Source organism: Fukomys damarensis, unplaced genomic scaffold (assembly GCF_012274545.1).
Source record: "Fukomys damarensis isolate Sample0158 unplaced genomic scaffold, DMR_v1.0_HiC HiC_scaffold_36, whole genome shotgun sequence".
In the NCBI taxonomy this organism is placed as follows: domain Eukaryota; kingdom Metazoa; phylum Chordata; class Mammalia; order Rodentia; family Bathyergidae; genus Fukomys; species Fukomys damarensis.
The window spans coordinates 16,000,846-16,019,292 of NW_022900948.1; the positions used below are offsets into that span (position 1 = coordinate 16,000,846).

Below are 18,447 nucleotides of genomic sequence, written 5' to 3' on the forward strand. Positions count from 1 at the left end.
TAAAATAATGCTTCTATTGTAAATGTCAAAATAAATTAGAAGTCAGCATCTCATTAGTATTTCAAAGGATGAATTTAAATAGACTTATCTATGTAGCAAAATACTTTTTAATATAAATTAGTGTAGATGGAGTGCTTTGCTGGTGTCGCCCTCTCTTCCTGTGTTCCTGCCTTCTAGCTTTGTTAAATGATGGATCTGAAGGGCTGGGGATTTGGCTCAGTGGTTTTGCTGCCTGCCTTGCAAGCACAAGGGCCAGAAGACAAAACAAAACAAAACAAAAAAAGATGTAGCTGAATGTATCTCACTTTTGTCCTTCCTAAGGTAAATCAGATAAATCCTAAGATAAATCAGAGGAGCTAATGCCTTAGGGACACGTGGTGACAGAGCCACCCTAATTATCAGTGCTTGGTCTCATATAGACAACCCCTTGTAGAAAGAACAGAGGTAGTTAAAAAGTCAGAAGGTCCCCTGGGTGAAAGTTCCTAATTGCCAGGTAGGCCTGTGCAATGGAGCTTTCATCCTCTTTTTCTCTCTAGTTCCCTTTCCTCCATTTGGCTGAAAGGGAGATGGGAGGAAAGTAAATGCATTAGAACTAAACAGGAAAATCAGACCAGAAGTCTTCATGAGTGTGCTGGAAATTAAAGCTTTTTCCTTACCACCCAAGTCAGAGAGGGCACCAGCCTGACACCAAATGCAGATTAAACCTTTTGCCCTCTCAGGATTGTTTTTCTTGTTGGGGTTGGGTGATAAGCACATGGAGGTTCATACTATTCTTTCTATGCTGAGTCTTTCGAAATGTCATTAATTTTGAAACTTTAATTGTAACATATACAACTACTTCGTTTTTCTCTGTGATAACAACCTCTAGCAAGTTTTAAAATTTTTTCAGGTTTTCATTTCTGTTAGATTACAGGCTATTTTGAGTTAATTCTGTTTATTGCTAGGCTGTGATAGATGATTCACCTTACCTTAAATAAAATGAATCTTAGCAAGTTTTTTCTTTGCAAAATATTATATTTAATATTTAAGGTTAATATAACTGCCTCTCAGAATTCAATATGAATTTGGATTTCTTATATCATTTTTTGCATTTTCCAAAGGTTACAAAAATGGATGAAACCAAGGGGATCGCATATGTGCATTTATTTACTCCTACAAATTTCCCCGATCCTCATCGCAGTATTAACCACCAGATTACAAACGCAGACCTGTGGAAGCATCAGAAGGACGTATTTCTGAGTGCTGTGTCCAGCACAGTCAGCTCTCCCAGCAGCAGAAATGGCAACATGCCTGTGGCAAGTAGCACAGGAGAGAATTTCAAAAAAAGCATCCCCAAAGTCATCAAAAAGCCCATGGTGGACCCTACTAGCTCCTTCTCCATGGGGGAACTGCCACCACCTCTCCACTTGTCAAAGCCTGGGCAGTACATGGATGTGTATGTGCCTGTGGCCTGTCACCCAGGCTACTTTGTCATTCAGCCTTGGCAGGAGATCCATAAGCTGGAAGTCCTGATGGAAGAGATGATTCTGTATTATAGTGTGTCTGAAGAGTGCCACATATCACTGGAAAAAGACCAAGTGTATGCTGCAAAGGTGGAAAATAAGTAGGTCCTTGGACAAAGCCCTTTATTCTATTCTTAGTACCGGAGATTGAACTTGGGTCCTTGCGCTTGCAAGGCAGGCCACCAAACCACTGAGCTAAATCCCTGGCCCCCCTTTATTCTATTCTTAGTACCGGAGATTGAACTTGGGTCCTTGCGCTTGCAAGGCAGGCCACCAAACCACTGAGCTAAATCCCTGGCCCCCCTTTATTCTATTCTATACCTAAGAAAAATTTGTAGACTGATGCTAAGGGTCCTTAATTTTTTAAACTCTAGTAAATATTCCTGTTAAAACCTAATTATTGGGCCAGTATTTAGCTCAATGGTTCCACCACCTGCCTCACAAATACAAGGACCCAAGTTCAATCCCTGGTAGCAAAAAAAAAAAAAAAAAAACCAAACTAATTATTATCCAAAATGAAGGTTTAAATGTCCCTGTTCTTCCTTTTATTTTTATTTATTTGTTTGTTTGTTTGTTTATTTATTTTTGGTACTGGGGATTGAACTCAGGATCTTGCACATGCGAGACAGCCAGCAGAACCACTGAGCTAAGTCCCCAGCCCCCTATTTTTCTATTAGAATATTATTTTTGTTCCAAAAACAATCAATTTTTAATAACTTTTTATTTTAAAATGTTTATTATGAAAAATTTAGATAACATAAAAAACTAAAATCAACTACCCAAACTTGGCACTTCTTAAGCTGATTATGTAAATTTCTTTTAGTTTTTTCTATGTATATTTATATAACTGGTATATTAGTATTATAAAGTTAAAACCTGTTTTTTGCCCTTACTTTATGCTACAAATATTTTTCCACATAATAAAAAATTTTAGAGATTTTTTTTTTTTGGTAATTTGTGATGGAGAAATCATTTTATTTTGTTATATAGGGTTTTTTCTCCCAGATTTTTCACTATTACAAATAATAGATTACTATAAATCATAAATCTTTGTAACTCTGGTTATTTCCTAGAGGAAAAATTCCTTATTGAAAGATGATGGTTTTTTTTTTCCTTTTTGGTACCGGGGATTGAACTCAGAACCTTGCACTTGTGAGGTAGGTACAGCACCACTGAGCTAAAGCCATGGCCCCAAAATTTTTTGATATATATTGTCAGTTGCTTCCTAGCAGTGTGCTGCTACCTTTTGTAAGAAATGAAAATGCATTATTTCACTACTTTTGGGCGTTGGGATCCTGAAAACTGTATTCTTAGGTTTGTTTAACACTTGCATCTGTTTTGTCATATTGTCACATTTGGAACCATGCCTGTTCCCTAAAGTCTGTTGGGATGTGCTGGATTCATCCTAGTGAGGCCCAGACTCTCCAGTTTCTATCCTTCCGCTTCATGCATGCCACCAACCTAATTTTCAACTTTCAAAAGTGAAAGTCTAGTAGCGCTCATTTTGAATAGTATACAACGTATTATGTCACAGGCTTTTCAATTTGTGTAAATTTGCTTCAACCAGAAATCTGCAGGATAATTTAATTATAGTTAAAACCAAACTAGTGGTGCTGGGCATGGTGGCACACACCTGTAATCCCAGCACTCGGGAGGCTGAGGCAGGAGGATCGGTGAGTTCGATGAACCTTGCACTTGTGAGGTAGGTACAGCACCACTGAGCTAAAGCCATGGCCCCAAAATTTTTTGATATATATTGTCAGTTGCTTCCTAGCAGTGTGCTGCTACCTTTTGTAAGAAATGAAAATGCATTATTTCACTACTTTTGGGCGTTGGGATCCTGAAAACTGTATTCTTAGGTTTGTTTAACACTTGCATCTGTTTTGTCATATTGTCACATTTGGAACCATGCCTGTTCCCTAAAGTCTGTTGGGATGTGCTGGATTCATCCTAGTGAGGCCCAGACTCTCCAGTTTCTATCCTTCCGCTTCATGCATGCCACCAACCTAATTTTCAACTTTCAAAAGTGAAAGTCTAGTAGCGCTCATTTTGAATAGTATACAACGTATTATGTCACAGGCTTTTCAATTTGTGTAAATTTGCTTCAACCAGAAATCTGCAGGATAATTTAATTATAGTTAAAACCAAACTAGTGGTGCTGGGCATGGTGGCACACACCTGTAATCCCAGCACTCGGGAGGCTGAGGCAGGAGGATCGCTGTGAGTTCGAGACCAGCTTGGACTCCATAGTGATTCAGGTCAGTCTCAACTAAATAATGAGACCCTGTCTCAAAAAAACAACAACACAAAAACAAAAATAAAACAAACTAGTAGTAACCATTTACCAAGGTGGGAAAAAATTAATGATGATTAGTGGTAGGAAGTTCCTACTTTCAGGAAAACAGCTGTTTATGGAAGGAGAACTCATGAGCTAGAGACCTGTAGTGTAGGCTCTCTTAACTCCTCACTTAGCCTTCATGAGTTTGAACAATTCTGCCCCAAGACTCAGATTTAAACAAGCTAATCTGCTACCGGATAACCAATGGATATTTTATAGTTAAGAACAAATTACCTGAGTTTTTAAAAAGTCACACAGCCTTTACCAGTATAAAGTGTTTAGAGCTTCTAATCTTGCTTAAGACTCAGAACTATTTACTAAGCCTTGTTCCCAAATACATAAGTTAAGACAGGAATTTCAGATAGCAGTTTTTGTTACTGTAGTTTTAAAATTCTAATTAATTTCTAATTAAGAAATGTCTGGAAATCCTATTAAAAATACAGATCCTCTGAGCTCAGAATGTAGCTCAGGGGTACAGCGTCTTGCCTAACAAGCATAAGTCCCTGAGTTCGATTTCTGATCCTTCCCCCGAAAAATACAGATTTTCCTTCCTTACCCCAGACTTTTTGAATCAGACTCTCTGGTAAAGCCCCAGAATCTGAATTCTTAACAAACAACAGATAGCACCTTACACTGAAGTTGATAATCTTAGTCAAAACTGAAGCCTTTATGTAAGCTACTAGTTTGGAAAATCAAAAGATAAATAGAAATACAACACATTTTTCTGAGACTTTCTCGTCACTGCTCTGTACTTAACTTATGAACTGAAAATAGATATCACCATCATTTTGCCTCATGTAATTTAAAGACAGTGTTATTGGTGGTAAACCAAGTGTTTTCATCTTGCCTTGGATTTATACAAATTAGCAACCTTTCCCAAACTGGCATTTCCACATATAGAAAGTCCTCCCCAATTTGGTCTGAAGTTCATATATTATGTAGTTTTTCTTCCACATCATAGCTACCATTTGCTAAGTGCCTATTATTATGCCATGGAATGTGCCAGACACTTTTTACATAATATTTATGAAAAAATTAACTATTACAGGAGATAACTGAAGCTCAGAGATGTAAATAAAGTGCCTTTGGTGGCACAACTGGAAAATGGCCCAGGTGTGACTCCTTAGGTCTGCTTAGCACCCAGAGTTCAGCTATTCATGAATCTTTTGTGTCCCACTTGTGTCTGGAGCTCATGCATTATTGCTTCTTGCACTTTGAACCTATCTGAAGGTTTCATAAGTTCTTTGAAAACTGCCCCAGTCACATAGCAGTATTTAAAGTTTTCCCCTTTGTTTACCTTAGGGTGCCTGCTTGGGTTCCTAGGCCTGTTTTCCTGTGGGTGTTTGCTGGCCAACCCAGCCTAGCAATGTGTTCCAGTCAAGGGTCTGCTCTTCCAGTGGGTTTGTGGATGATAAACCTGTCCAGAGACTAGGTGGGCCTGCTACCTGAGGGGAGGCAAGCTCACACCGTTCAGGTGCCGAGACCACAGTCTTCCTTTCTATAATACAATCATCCTTTTTAATCATGTGATTGAAACTGTAAGACTTTAAAGTGGTCTTTCTTATATTAAGCTTGTAGTCTGGGTGTTTCTCATATTTTTGATGATATTAATGCAGGACAAGGCTGGAGAAAAAGTATATTCATGTGAGTTTTCTTTCTGACACCTTGAGCTCCAGATCTGAACCAGGCTCCTCTTCTTCCCCCATGCTTTCCTAGCTTTTCCATGTTCTTTATTTTAGGTGACGGGTTGAATTTTGTTTTGCTTTGGAGTTTAATGTCCTCGTTTGGGATAATTAAAACTGTAAACTTTTCATTTAAAACTGTTTTTATCTCTCCTCAACTTCCCATCCTATTCTGACTTTCCACCTGTGTACCATCTCCCTTCTAGCATTACTGGAGTGTTTGCTTCAGACCACCGTGCCCTCTTGAGCCTTTTGTGCTTTTATCTCAAGCACTTGTTGAGCTCCAGCTTGCATACCCCTTTCCATCTTCCAAACATAGACCGAGTACCACACATATGCCTGTCTTCTCTCTCCATAGGGTGAAGGGGTTCCCAGTCCATATGCTAATTATCTTCCATGGTATCTGTTTCATTCCGCTTAAGAACAGTTGGTAATTTACGAAACAGTGTCCTCCACTGTCTCTGTGAGGCCTCTAAAGATTTCTTGAATGATGATACCTAATGGCAGATGCCAACAGTGGAGCAATCAACATCTGTACTGCTTTCACAAAAGATGAAAGGAAAATATGATTGAACAAGTTTACAAGTCATATTTAATCACCAGATTAAAAACTTCTACAAGAGTATAGTTTTGTATTTGGTATTTTACCATTAATTTTCTACCGTATTTACTTAGCCTTAAAGTTGATTCTGTGTTTTCTCTTTTTAATCCGATGTGTACCTAGGTGGCACAGGGTGCTTTTAAAAGGAATCCTGACCAATGGACTTGTGTCCGTGTATGAACTGGACTATGGCAAGCATGAATTAATCAACATAAGGAAAGTTCAACCCCTTGTGGACATGTTCCGAAAACTGCCATTCCAAGCAGTCACAGCTCAACTTGCAGGTAATTTCTGTAGGATCTGAACTCATGATGCTACAGTGTAGTTTATATTGTCATTTTGTCCTGAGTACTTAGCAAGCATGAATCATTGGCCCATTGAGGAGTTGCTGTGATTGTTGTGTTTGTAATGCAACATCTTGCCATAATGGAAATAATTTTAATGATCTCATACAGTCATGCTATATACCATTATATCTGCTATTTCTATTTTTTCTTGCTCACTTCTGTGTCTGGTTTCATGAAAGCATGAGTATATTTCTAATGCTATAGATTTAATACAGGTATTATATGGCATTTTAGTTTTCCTTGCTTAGTATTTTTCCCTATCTGGGGGATATTTTTATGGTTTTGCTTATTGTTATCCCCCCAGTGCACACTCCTCATTGTGGTGCCTCACGCATGCTAAAACTGCAATATCCTCTGAGGTACGTCCCCAGGCATTGCTAATTATTTTTAATAAGTACAAAATATTTCACTGAAGCAGTATTTCCCTATTATTGAACAATTAGATTGTTTACACCTTTCGTTTTAATATTAAGAAAAACCCTGCAAATAAGCTAGCAAAAACAAACTAAAAACAACCTAAATGACCAACGGAGAATATTTCATTATTATTATGGCACAAATTATATCTGTACAACGAAGTATTACATAATCGCAAAACAATAGAGGGTCATTTTCATGGCCAGGTGAGTTTCCAGTTTTATCACAAGTGACAGCATGCAAGTATGCCATTTCACCACATTGATACCAGCCTCTTGACTATGATTAAAATTTGAGGAGCTGGGGTTGAGCATGTATTTTGGGGGCAGAACACTTGTTGAGCATAGTGAGGCCCTGAGTTTAATCCCTAGTACTGAAAAAAAAAGTTAAAATTTGAAGAAATGTTTTAATAGTTGTATAGTGATACCTGTTTGTAGTATTGTTCAGTAAAGTTTTCCTTGATTTTTTTGTGAAAGCAGTACAGATATTGATGGCTCCCCTATAAGGCACCTACCATTAGGTATCATGAGCAGTTGGATAAAGCTCAACCCAGAGTCTTGTCAGCATCAGCCACAGACATGGAGGCCAGAAGAGCTGAGGAGTGCAGATATCCGCAATCATTTGGGCTCTCTGTGTCCTGCTGCACTGGCATATGTGGCATCATGACACATAGTGTCACGCTGATCCCTTTGCTCCCTGATCCCTGCAGTCCTCAGCTCCATTAGCCCGTACTTGTCACACACTAACAGAAGCTATCTGATTTCAGCAATGAAAGAAAGAATGTATATAGATTATTCTTTTATTTATTAATCGACTTTTATTAGAAGGTTATATTGCCTTATTTTGAAATATTTGCCTTTTTCACTGTGTCTATTACCAATTCAAATGAAATTCTCAGGGTAATTGGATATAAAGCAAAATTGGCAGTTTGCGCATGTCATGGCTGCCTGTTAGACTGCTTTGGACTCAAGCCTCTAGTTTCTTCAGACTTAATGGTCACCTTTTTTTTCATTTTTCACTTTGAATGTTCAAGTTATGTTAACAAAACATTCTGTCAAGCATGAGCATTGAATTTTCCAGACGAGGGGTCTGTGAAGAGTGAATGCCTGGCACCATCACCTGCATCACTAGCATAGTGGTCACTTGTGTTTACCATGTGCTGGAGACTCTACCAGCCTCTTTGGAGCTTTCTTCTTGTCTAATATATACAGCCCATAATGCAAATTTTGTTTTAATCACTACTTAGGTTGCATCAAATTTTGATACGCTGCTTTTTCATTTTTTTAGCTTAAAAATTTTTTTCCATTCTTAGAATTTTTTCAGTTTTTGTTACTAGTACATGTTTCCAATACATTATGATTGTATTCCTCATGGGGAGGTGGTATGTGTACATGACACATCTTAATTCTTCTTTTCAACTCTTTCCCCTTCTCCCATATCTTTGTCTCTTAAACCTCTTCTCATGAGAAAGAGCTAGCTCCCTATTTCATATTATCAGTTCTTTATTTGGCTCTTTATTTATATTTTGGGTTTCTCCTAAAAGTGAAACCATGTGATATTTAAGTTTGTGTGACTGATGTTTCACTTCACATTATTGATATCAAGGAGCATCTGTTTTTCTACAATGATTCAAATTTAAATTAGAAACCAAATTTGATATATCCCATTGATTGATTCTTGGTGCTATTTATTGTCCGATTGAGGTTTAACTCAAAATATTTTTAAATTTCTCTTGAGATTTCTTCTTTCATTCATGTGTTAGAGTTGTTTGTTGTTTATATCCTCTAAGTGTTTAATTTTCCAGCTTTGTTTTCTATTTTGGTTTCTAATTTAACTTCTTTGTGGTCTGAAAGAAGACACTGTATGATTTCTGTTCCTTTAAACCTTTGTTAAGGTTGTGTTTTATGCCCCAGGATATGACCTATCTTGGTTAATATTCCATGTAAACTTGAGAATTACAATTTGCTGTTGTTGGATGGAGTCACTTATAGATGTAACTTGCATCCAGTTAATTGATTGTGTTGTTGAGTTCAGTATTTGCTTATTGAAATCTCTGCTGGATCTGTTCATTTCTGAATAGGAGTATTAAAGTCTAACTATGATAGTGGATTCATTTGTTTCTCCTTACAGTTCTATCATTTTGCCTTATATATTTTGATACTCTGATGTTAGGTGCTCACACATTATCTTAGTTACTTTTCTTGTTGCTGAGACGAAATACCCAACACCCACCCAGAGTTAAAGAAGTAAAAGTTTATTTGGCTTACAGTTTGTAGAGGTTTCACTCCACAGTTGGCTGGCTCTAAGGCAGGTTGGCACTGCAGAGGGGTATCACAGAAAAGAAACAGTTCATTTCAGGCAGAAGACGTCAAAAGAAAGCAAGGGACAAAACTAGCCTCTTTCTGTCCCTTACATTGTATCCAGGCTACTGGGATTAGGGTGGTGCCAAACCAATCGAACTGATTTAGTAATCATCTGTCCTTAATCCTAGCACCCTCAGCCCTAGCATTGCACCATGAATCAGTCACACACTCTAGATTCAGCTACCTCTGAAAAAGCCCCACCTATGACACGGGGCTTTGGGGGCCATCTAGACACAAACCATAGCACACACTATTATATTCTTTGGATAACTGAACCTTTTATCATTGTGCAGTGCTTCTCTTTATTCCAGATAAATTTCCTTGCACTAAAGTGTGCTCTATCTGAAATTAACATACCTACTCCTGCTTTTTTTTTTTGTGCTAAGTGTTAGCATAGTGTATTTTTCTCCACCCCTTTACTCTTCTCTATATGTGTCTTCATATTTAAGGTGAATTTCTTGCCAATAACGTAGTCAGTCTTGTTTTTTTGTTCCATTCTGACAGTATCTCTCCTTTAACTGATATATCAAGACTTGTAAGGTTTAGTCATTATCATTATAGACTAATTTTACCATATTTATTACATTTTCTATTTGTTGTCCTTATTTTTCCTGGCCACACACATACTAGGATCAAATCTAGGGCATGCACACTGAACTACATCGCCAGCCCTTTTTATTTTTATTTTATTTTTATTTTATTTTTTTTGAGGTGGGTTCCAAGTCACTAGGTTACTCAGTCTGGGCTTGAATTTGTGATCCTCCTGCCTCTGTCTCCCAGAGTGCTGAGATTACAGGCATATACTACCATACACAGCTTTGTTCTTTATTCTTATTTCTGTCATTTATGCTTTTCTACTTTTTTGTGGTTTTGAGCATTTTATGAGTCCATTCTTAACATATCAGTTGTATTTCTTTTTTTGTTACTCTTTTTTAGTGGTTGCCCTAGAATTTGCAATATACATTTAATTACTAATCCAAGTCCACTTTTAAATGATGTTACGCTGCCCCATGGTAGTGCATATACCTTATAAATAAAGTAACTCCTTCCTCTTGTCCTTTGTATTTTTGCAGTCATTCTACTTATGTATAAAACGTACATAATCAAATACATTGTTGCTATTATTTTGAAACTGTTAGATCAGTTAAGAATAAGAAAAATAAAATTTATGTTAACTCATTGTCTGATGCTTTCCTTTCTTTTTTATAGTACTGGGGATTGAACTCAGATCCTTGTGCTTGCAAGGCAGTCACCAGAACCACTGAGCTAAATCCCTGCCTTGCCTTCCTTTCTTTATGTAGATCCAAGTTTCATTTTTTTCCCCCTAAAGACCTTCTTTTAACATTTCTCCCAAAGCTAACAAACTCCTCCCATTTCTGTTTGTCTTGAGCCTCAGTGTACACCCTGCTCCCACCCCAGCCTTGGGGATTGAACCCAGGGCCTGTGACAGATGCTAAGCAAGCACCCACCCCTCCACTGAGCTACAGGTCCAGCCCTTCTCCTTTACTTGTGAAGGATGCATCATGGGGTCTAGAATTCTAGTTGGTGGGTTTTTTTCCCCTCAACACTCCACTCCCATTGGTTGAATAGTTTCTGAGAAGTTGGATGTAATTCTTGTCTTTGTTCCTCCATATATAAAGTGGTTTTCCCCCCCTCTGGCTTCTTTCAAGATTTTTGTTCATCTTTGATTTTTCTTGTGTTTAAACATGATAAACCTGGATGTATTGGGGGTGTTAATCCTGCTTCCTGTTCTCTTAAGTTTCCAGGATTCAACACTAAGGAGAAAATTTTGTTCCTATTGTTTCCAATGTTGTTTCTGTTCCCTTCTTTTTTCTTCCGGTTTTCCCCTTATACATATCTTTATATCTGTTGTTGTTGTCCCCTAGTTCTCAGATACTGTATTTTTTTTATGTGTGTTTCAATCTTTTTGTTCTTGTTTTTTAGTTTTAGAAATTTTTGTTGTCACATCTTCAAGTCAGAGACCTTTCCTTGACCACAGGCAGTCTACTGCAGAGCTTTCCCAGGCATTATTTTCTCTTGCAGTGTTTTTGCTGTCTAGCCTTTTTTTAAATTTGTACTTAAAATGTCCATCTCTAGGTGGGAATGATAGTACACATCTTGTCATCTCAGCACTCTGGGAGGCTGAGGCTGATCACAAGTTTGAACAAGCCTGGGAAATTTAGGAACTTACCAAGACCTGGTCTCAAAATAAAAAATAAAAAAGGCTGGGGATGTATCTCAGTTTGAAGGCCCTGGGTTTAATTCCCAGTATTGAAAAAAGGTCCATCTTGGGCTGGGGATTTAGCTCATGTCATCGTGCCTGCCTCGCAAGTGCAAGGTCCTGAGTTTGATCCCTGGTACAAAAACAATTTTTTTTCCTAACAGGTCTGTCTTTCTACTTACATTATCCATCTGGGGATTGAACCCAGGATCTCTAACATGTTAACCAAGTGCTACATCACTAGGCTATTCCTGCAGCCTCTGTCAGTCTGTTCCTACATATTGTCTACTTCATCCATTAAAGTCCTTGGCATATTAATCATAGTGATTTTAAATTCCTGGTCTGATCTTTCCAACATTCCTGCCATATCTGACTGTGATTCTGATGCCTGCTCAGTCTCTTCAGACTGTGCTTTTTGCCTTTTAGTATCACCTGCAGTGTTTTGCTGAGAGGTGTCCATGGTGTACAGGTGGTGGTTGGGGTCCCACAGAGAGGCCTTTAGAAATGCAATGGGAAGGTGTGTGAGGGATGGGGTGTCTGTAATCCCATGATGTGGTCTGAGTTTGCTGTGACCCCGCACCCCATTGCTGTGAATGTCACTCATGCTTCTCCAGCTCCACTTGTAGGTAGAGGGAGACAGTAGTGGAGTTAGGCATTTCTTTTTACCCAGGTGGCTGAGGCTCTGGTGAAAGCCCAGCAGGGCAGGCTTTGTTAGAATCCTTTCTCCTGAGGGCAGGCTCCTTAATGGAGAGCTCTTTTGTTTCCTGCCCCTTGCTGTGAAAGCACAGTGAATTTTTCTGTGTCATTGTGAGGACCTGGAAGTAATGCTCTTAAAAGGAAAACCTATGAAAGTGCTGCGGAAGGGGAGCATAACTGGGCCCTGCTAGAATTTTTAACACTCAGGCTTGCCCATGTGAGCCCCCAGCAATATGTCAGTTACAGTCCAGGTTTTCCAACTCCTGCCCTCCTTTGAGGTTTCTGGTCATTGATATCTCTCTCTCTCTCTCTCTCTCTCTCTCTCTCTCTCTCTCTCTCTCTCTTATTGAGTTTATTTGTACATTTTAGGTACACAGTACAGTTACATTCATCATTGGGATCTTGTATCTTTACATGACAGGTCTTGCTTCTCATTTTTCCCCTTGTCCCTGCCCTCCCTTCACCCCCTTCTCCCCTCCCCATATACAAACACTTTACTTCCATTTTTTTCATTTTCTCATATTTTTTCTTTTCCCTTATTACCTTTCCCCTACCCTTCCTACTTTCCCTACACCTTTAGCCCTTTTCTTCCTATGTCACATTGTCAATTATATCATTAGGATCTTATATACTATTATAGTTTTTCACACCAGAGAAACTATTCAGTATTTACACATGTGTGACTTATTCATTTCACTTAGGCGTATGTCCTCAATATGTATCCATTTTCCTATGAATGAATCTAATTTCTCATTATTTATGGCTGAGTAGTATTCCATTTTATAGGCGAACCACATCTTCTTTATCCAGCCTCCAACTGATGGGCAAATGGGTTGTTTCCAACTTTTAGCTATTACAAACTGTGCCGCTATAAACATGGGTGTGCATATATCACTGTGATATGATTCTTTTAAATCTTTTGGAAAGATACCCAGCAGAGGGATGGCTGGGTCAAATGGAACCTCTAGTCCCATCTCTTTGAGGTATCTCCATATTGATTTCCATAGTGGTTGCACCAGTGTGCACTCCCACCAACAATGGAGAAGGGTTCCTTTCTCCCCACAACCCGGCCAACATTTGTTATTGTTTGATAGCGGCCATTCTTTGAGGGGTGAGGTGGAATCTCAGTGTGTTTTCATCTGCATCTCTAGACTATCTAGTTATCGATTTCTGTTCCAGTGAGTTGTGACCTACTGTATCTGTCTTTCTGTCTCTACATTTTTGGGTCAGCATATTGCCCTGTAGCCTCACTTTTCAGTTTCCCAGCTTTTTATTTGTCATTAGAATGGAATGACAACTTCTTACCTCCTTAAATTCTGCCAGCCACTTCATTGCCCCCTTCTGGCAGGGTTAGGTACCAGGCACTATTACTGTTATCCAGATCAGGAAACAAGCTCAGAGAAGTTAAGTATCCTCCCCAAGACCCTGTGGCCTCAAGTCCAGTAATCTGCTTCTCCAATGTACCCCTTTCTTCATTGTATGCTTCCTTCTCAGAAATGTGTAGTTTGGAAGTCAGAAGATCTCGATTCAAGTCTCTTCCTTCTCACCATCCCCGTAATTATTTATAAAATGGCCGGCCAGTCAGTCCCATCCTGCTTAGGTCTCTGAACTTATAGGTGGACCAGATGAAAGAATGAATATGAAATCCCTTTCTAGACTAAGCAGGTAGCACAAATATATGCCTGTTTCTTGGTACACATATGTCTGGAAATGTAGTCTTGCTGCTGAGTCTCATCTTAGTTCCCTTTCTTGGCTCACTTTTGCCACACCTTTCCACTGACTTGCTCATCAGTTACAGATCCTCTCTGGCATCAGATTAGGAGAAGAAATGTTCAAGCATATGTATGTTCCAGCATAGTCACTAGACGGAGGAGTGATTCCATCTGGGAGTTTCATGGAAGTCACTTGTTGTGACATAGGCATTGGAGCCATCACTTTGATAGACATGGTTTTCATCTAGCCAAGCCCTAGGAAATTTTTGAATATCCCGAGAATCTAAGAACTCAGTGGAAGCTGAGTGGAATCCACAGTATGTCCTCAGTGTATAAATAAGAATATTGTAAGGATTCTCCATGGTCCTTGGGATGAACCTGTGTGAACTCACAAATGGAGTCACTCTCAAGGTTTCCAGTAGGTTGGGTTGCTGCTTCACTGCCTATGACTTTTACATGGATGTCCTTTGTAGCTGTGCAGTGTGGCTTTGCATTTCATGCCATCGATCACAGATGTAATGGAGCTACTGTGGGTCATCTCTCAACCTTGCTTATTAGGTTTTAGGAGGGTATCTTATTACTTATTAAATAATATGACTTAAAATTGTCAGGGCTACCGAAGATAAAATGAGAGTTTTAGGCTTCTCTTGTGAGAAGTTCTTAGTAATTGAAGACTTTATCTCTCTTGCTCTGTAGGTGGCAAATCTTCTAAGGCTATGTATAAGACTCCCAGACCTTCATTCCCTTGGCATAACTGATAGTTCACCTAATCTAGTATATGTGAATTTAGTGAAATGTTTTACCTCAATTTTAAGTTCATATTTAGAATACTTTAAATTGACTTGTGTGTGTGTGTGTGTGTGTGTGTCTGTGGTACTGGGGATCAAATTCAGGACCTTGCACTTGCAAGGCAGGTTGTGGAACCGCTGAGCTAAATCCCCGGCCCAAAATTGACTTCTTAAGTTCAAAAGTCATACAAATTTAGAGAGGTGTGAATCTTAAAATTTATCTCGTCCAATCAGTTTCTTTTATGATAGGCAAACTAAAGACCAAGAGAACAGCTGATATGCCCAAGATCACACCACCCAATAGAAGATGAGCTGAGAATAGTAGAGTCCCCTGACTTTGAATGTAGTGCTCCTTCCATGGCACTCTGTATACTTTGTTAAAAATTACATTCTCAATAGCAATTCTTTTTTAAACTGTATTTGGCCCATCAGGAAAAAAACTTTAAGAAAAATGTCATTAATATTATTAATATTTTATTCTCAATTATTAGTTTATGAATAACTTAAGTTATTCATAACATGGGAAATGTTAGCAGTCATTATTACCTCATTTGATAATACAGCATCAAATCACAAATACAACTTTTATTGGTAGGTAAATACTTACAGAAGTAACTGTACTCAGAGTAGAAAAACTACAGTGTGGTCTGCCATGTGATTGTTCAGCAGCTGTTTACCACCTTAGACAGTTCTAGCCTGGGGTGCTTAAGCTACTTTAGAATTGACTAATAGTTTTCCATTAAAAGCAGAGAAAGGCGTTTCACTCTGTCTTTCTCCTAGGAGTGAAGTGCAGCCAGTGGTCCGAAGAGGCTTCGATGGTTTTTCGAAGTCATGTGGAGAAGAAAGCTGTGGTGGCACTGGTACAAGAAGTTATTGAAAATCCTAATCCTTGGGACCGAAAAGTAGTGGTCTATCTAGCGGACACATCGGTGCCAGACACTGATACCTGGATTCACGATTTCATGTTACAATATCCAGTAGAGTCTTCAAAAGTTAATTAATTACTGCTTCTGAGACCTTGACAACTAATTCAGATATTTGTTTAGCAATAACAAAGTGTAGTAGGCTCACATCTCATTTCTGCTACATGGCTCTGACTATTGTGGGAGAGTGAAAAGAATATTTCAGTGTTAAATGGGGAGAAATATTTAATAAGTTTTGTCTTGACAAGAGTTGACTTTTCAAAGAAAATTGCACTTGAATTATTACTATAACGTTAGAATTTTAAAAGTTTATCAGTATAAAAACTGGCTGCTTTGTCATTTGTAGGCTTTATAATATTTAGATGAAAATTTCCTCTTCTGTTTGTTTTCTTCCTTTGCAGTACTGGGTTCTTCTCCAGTTAAATTGAGAGTTTCATGACCTCCCTCTTCCCTGGTGTGGTGGTATGTCCCAAAGCAAGTGATCTCCAAAGCATGTGAAGACTTATCTTAAGTCTTTAGCATATCAGCACTGCCACAAGAGCCGGCCAGGCAAACCAGCATGCCCCATATTCCAAATCTTGAGTGGCTTCTCATTGTCCAGAGTATCTGGACTCAAGAGCCAGGCTGTTTGTAATCCTCCTACCCGACCTTGCCCACCACATCCTGCTGCAGCCACACTGGACCTTTATCATCCTTTTACCCCACATATGTTCATCCAGGGCTACTGACACCCTAAAACAAGACTTGCTGCCTTCTGACTGCATATACCAGCCCCTCTGCCTGCTACTCATTCTTCCCACCAATTATATCAGCAGGGCCGGGATTTAGCTCAATGGCACTGCGCCTGCCTCGCAAGCACCAGGTCCTGAGTTTGATCTCTGGTACCAAAAAAAAATTTTTTTGTCAGTGCCCTGTCTGACTACTTCCTGGGCTGACTGTGAACCTTTCTATTCCATTTTACTTTGATTCTGCCCCTCCTGATGCCCATGTCTCACTAAACTTTGTACTACACAACTAATGGTCAGTGTACCAACTACACCAACTAGATCATGAGCCCTTGAGGGACAAGTCTTAATCATGTCTTTATCTGTAATATATTTGTAAATTTTGAAAACCAGGGACGTGATCTTTGATTTACACTGTTTGACAGCTCACATGCTCTTCACATTCTCACATTGTCTTCTGGCTAACAAAGTGAATATGGAGGTAGATGTAGATACATAAAAGGTAGGGGAGTGAAGTCAAATCTAAACGTCTAGGCCTGATGATCCTTTCCCAGTTTGACAGGAAGGTTAAAATTTTGATTTTGAATTAATTGAACTTGAGCTAATAGACCTCATGTGAAGATATACACAAACTGTTAGAAATACTGAGTACACTTCAGAGAGGAAAGCCAGGCTAGAGATAAGCACACTTAAAGTTATTTGTTTTCATTTCAGAAAATACAGAAAAAGAAAAAAGATGTTTTAAGATTTTCATCTTAAAATTTTTATTTAATATATTTAAACTGAAAACTTGAGAATACTTGGGCCAGTAATTGAAACGATCATGATGAAATAAAGATATTCTGACACGAAAATGTTTAAGTGAAATAAAATACCACACATTTTATAGCAGTCTCTTTCCCTAACAACAACAAAGGCAAAAGTTCTCAAATTATGTACAAGTAAAGGCAAAGTAGTTTGTTTCAGTGACAAGAAATGCTACTATTTTTAAATAAAATTATATTTGTGTTAGTCTGATGCTGGGACAGTTAGATGGAGTTAGCCTCTTCATTCTATATTCCCAAGTCAGTCCTAGGTGGATTGGAAACCTAAGTGAAAGGTGAGGTCAAAAGAGAACATAGGAAAATATACCTTCCTACCTTTCCAAAAGTAGGAAATACATTTTTAACAGGATACACAAAGTACTACTGATAAAGATCGAAAGACTATTAAAACTGAAAACACCAATTCATCAGAAGACATAAAGGAGAGGCAAAGTACAGAGTGGAAGAATGTAGTTGAGATACATACAGTGGTACCACAAAGCCTTTGGGAGAAGTGGCAGGCATTCACCACAAGTGTGTGCACTTGGCAGGAGGACACTGGGAGAGAATGTTCACAGCAGCGCTATTTATAATAATTAAGCAACCTGAATGTCCACTAAAAGTAAAATTGATTTTTTAAATTATGTAAAACACTACAGGGTGCATGACATAGTACATATTAATGTCATAACAGTTGAGCAAATGAAGTCAAACTGCAGAAGTCCAAGAAAACAAGGAAGGATGCAACTACCCAAAGGGTCATCTATTGGAAGGAGTTGTTACCCATGAGGAACAGGTTGACTTCTGAGCTACTAACAGTGTGTCCTGACTAATGCTTGATTTGCACATGTGTTCACACAAAATTAAGGACGCTAACATGTTCGCGTTTACATATTTGAGACCATAGTATTTTAAACTAATCTTAAATATTAAATCACCACTTATAAAAATATATATATGGCAGAGCCAGGTGTGGTGGTGCACACCTGTAATCCCAGCACTAAGGAGGCTGAGGCAGGAGGATTGTCACTAGTTCAAAGCCAACCTGGGCTGCACAGGTCAAGGCCAGTCTAAACTACATAGCAAAACCCTGTCAAAAAAAAAAAAAAAAAAAGTATGTGCCCCTTGAAAAGTGCACTTTCATAGAAACATCTTTGTGAAAAAATGTTTTAAAAATTATCGTCTCAGTTATATACAGTATCATGATTAAGAGCTGATTTTCATTAGGGTCTCCCTCACCCAAAACTTTCCCATAAGGCTCCAAATTGAGACATTTTCCTTTGGTCCTACAAGTTCCTTTGCATGTGCCATTTATTAAAACACTTAAAA

The 18,447-nt window shown here is 38.6% G+C and overlaps 1 protein-coding gene across 1 annotated transcript in view; it reads left to right on the top strand.

Annotated features, from left to right (window-relative positions):
- Tdrd7 (tudor domain containing 7) overlaps nucleotides 1-18,123 on the top strand; it is a 59,465-nt gene extending 41,342 nt beyond the window's left edge. Inside the window, exons 14-16 of the mRNA XM_010614416.2 lie at nucleotides 1,101-1,603; nucleotides 6,247-6,407; nucleotides 15,448-18,123. Coding sequence (XP_010612718.1) covers nucleotides 1,101-1,603; nucleotides 6,247-6,407; nucleotides 15,448-15,668 — 885 coding nt within the window. The 3' untranslated portion in view covers nucleotides 15,669-18,123. The remainder of the gene's footprint in view (nucleotides 1-1,100; nucleotides 1,604-6,246; nucleotides 6,408-15,447) is intronic.
- Nucleotides 18,124-18,447: the final 324 nt, after the last annotated feature.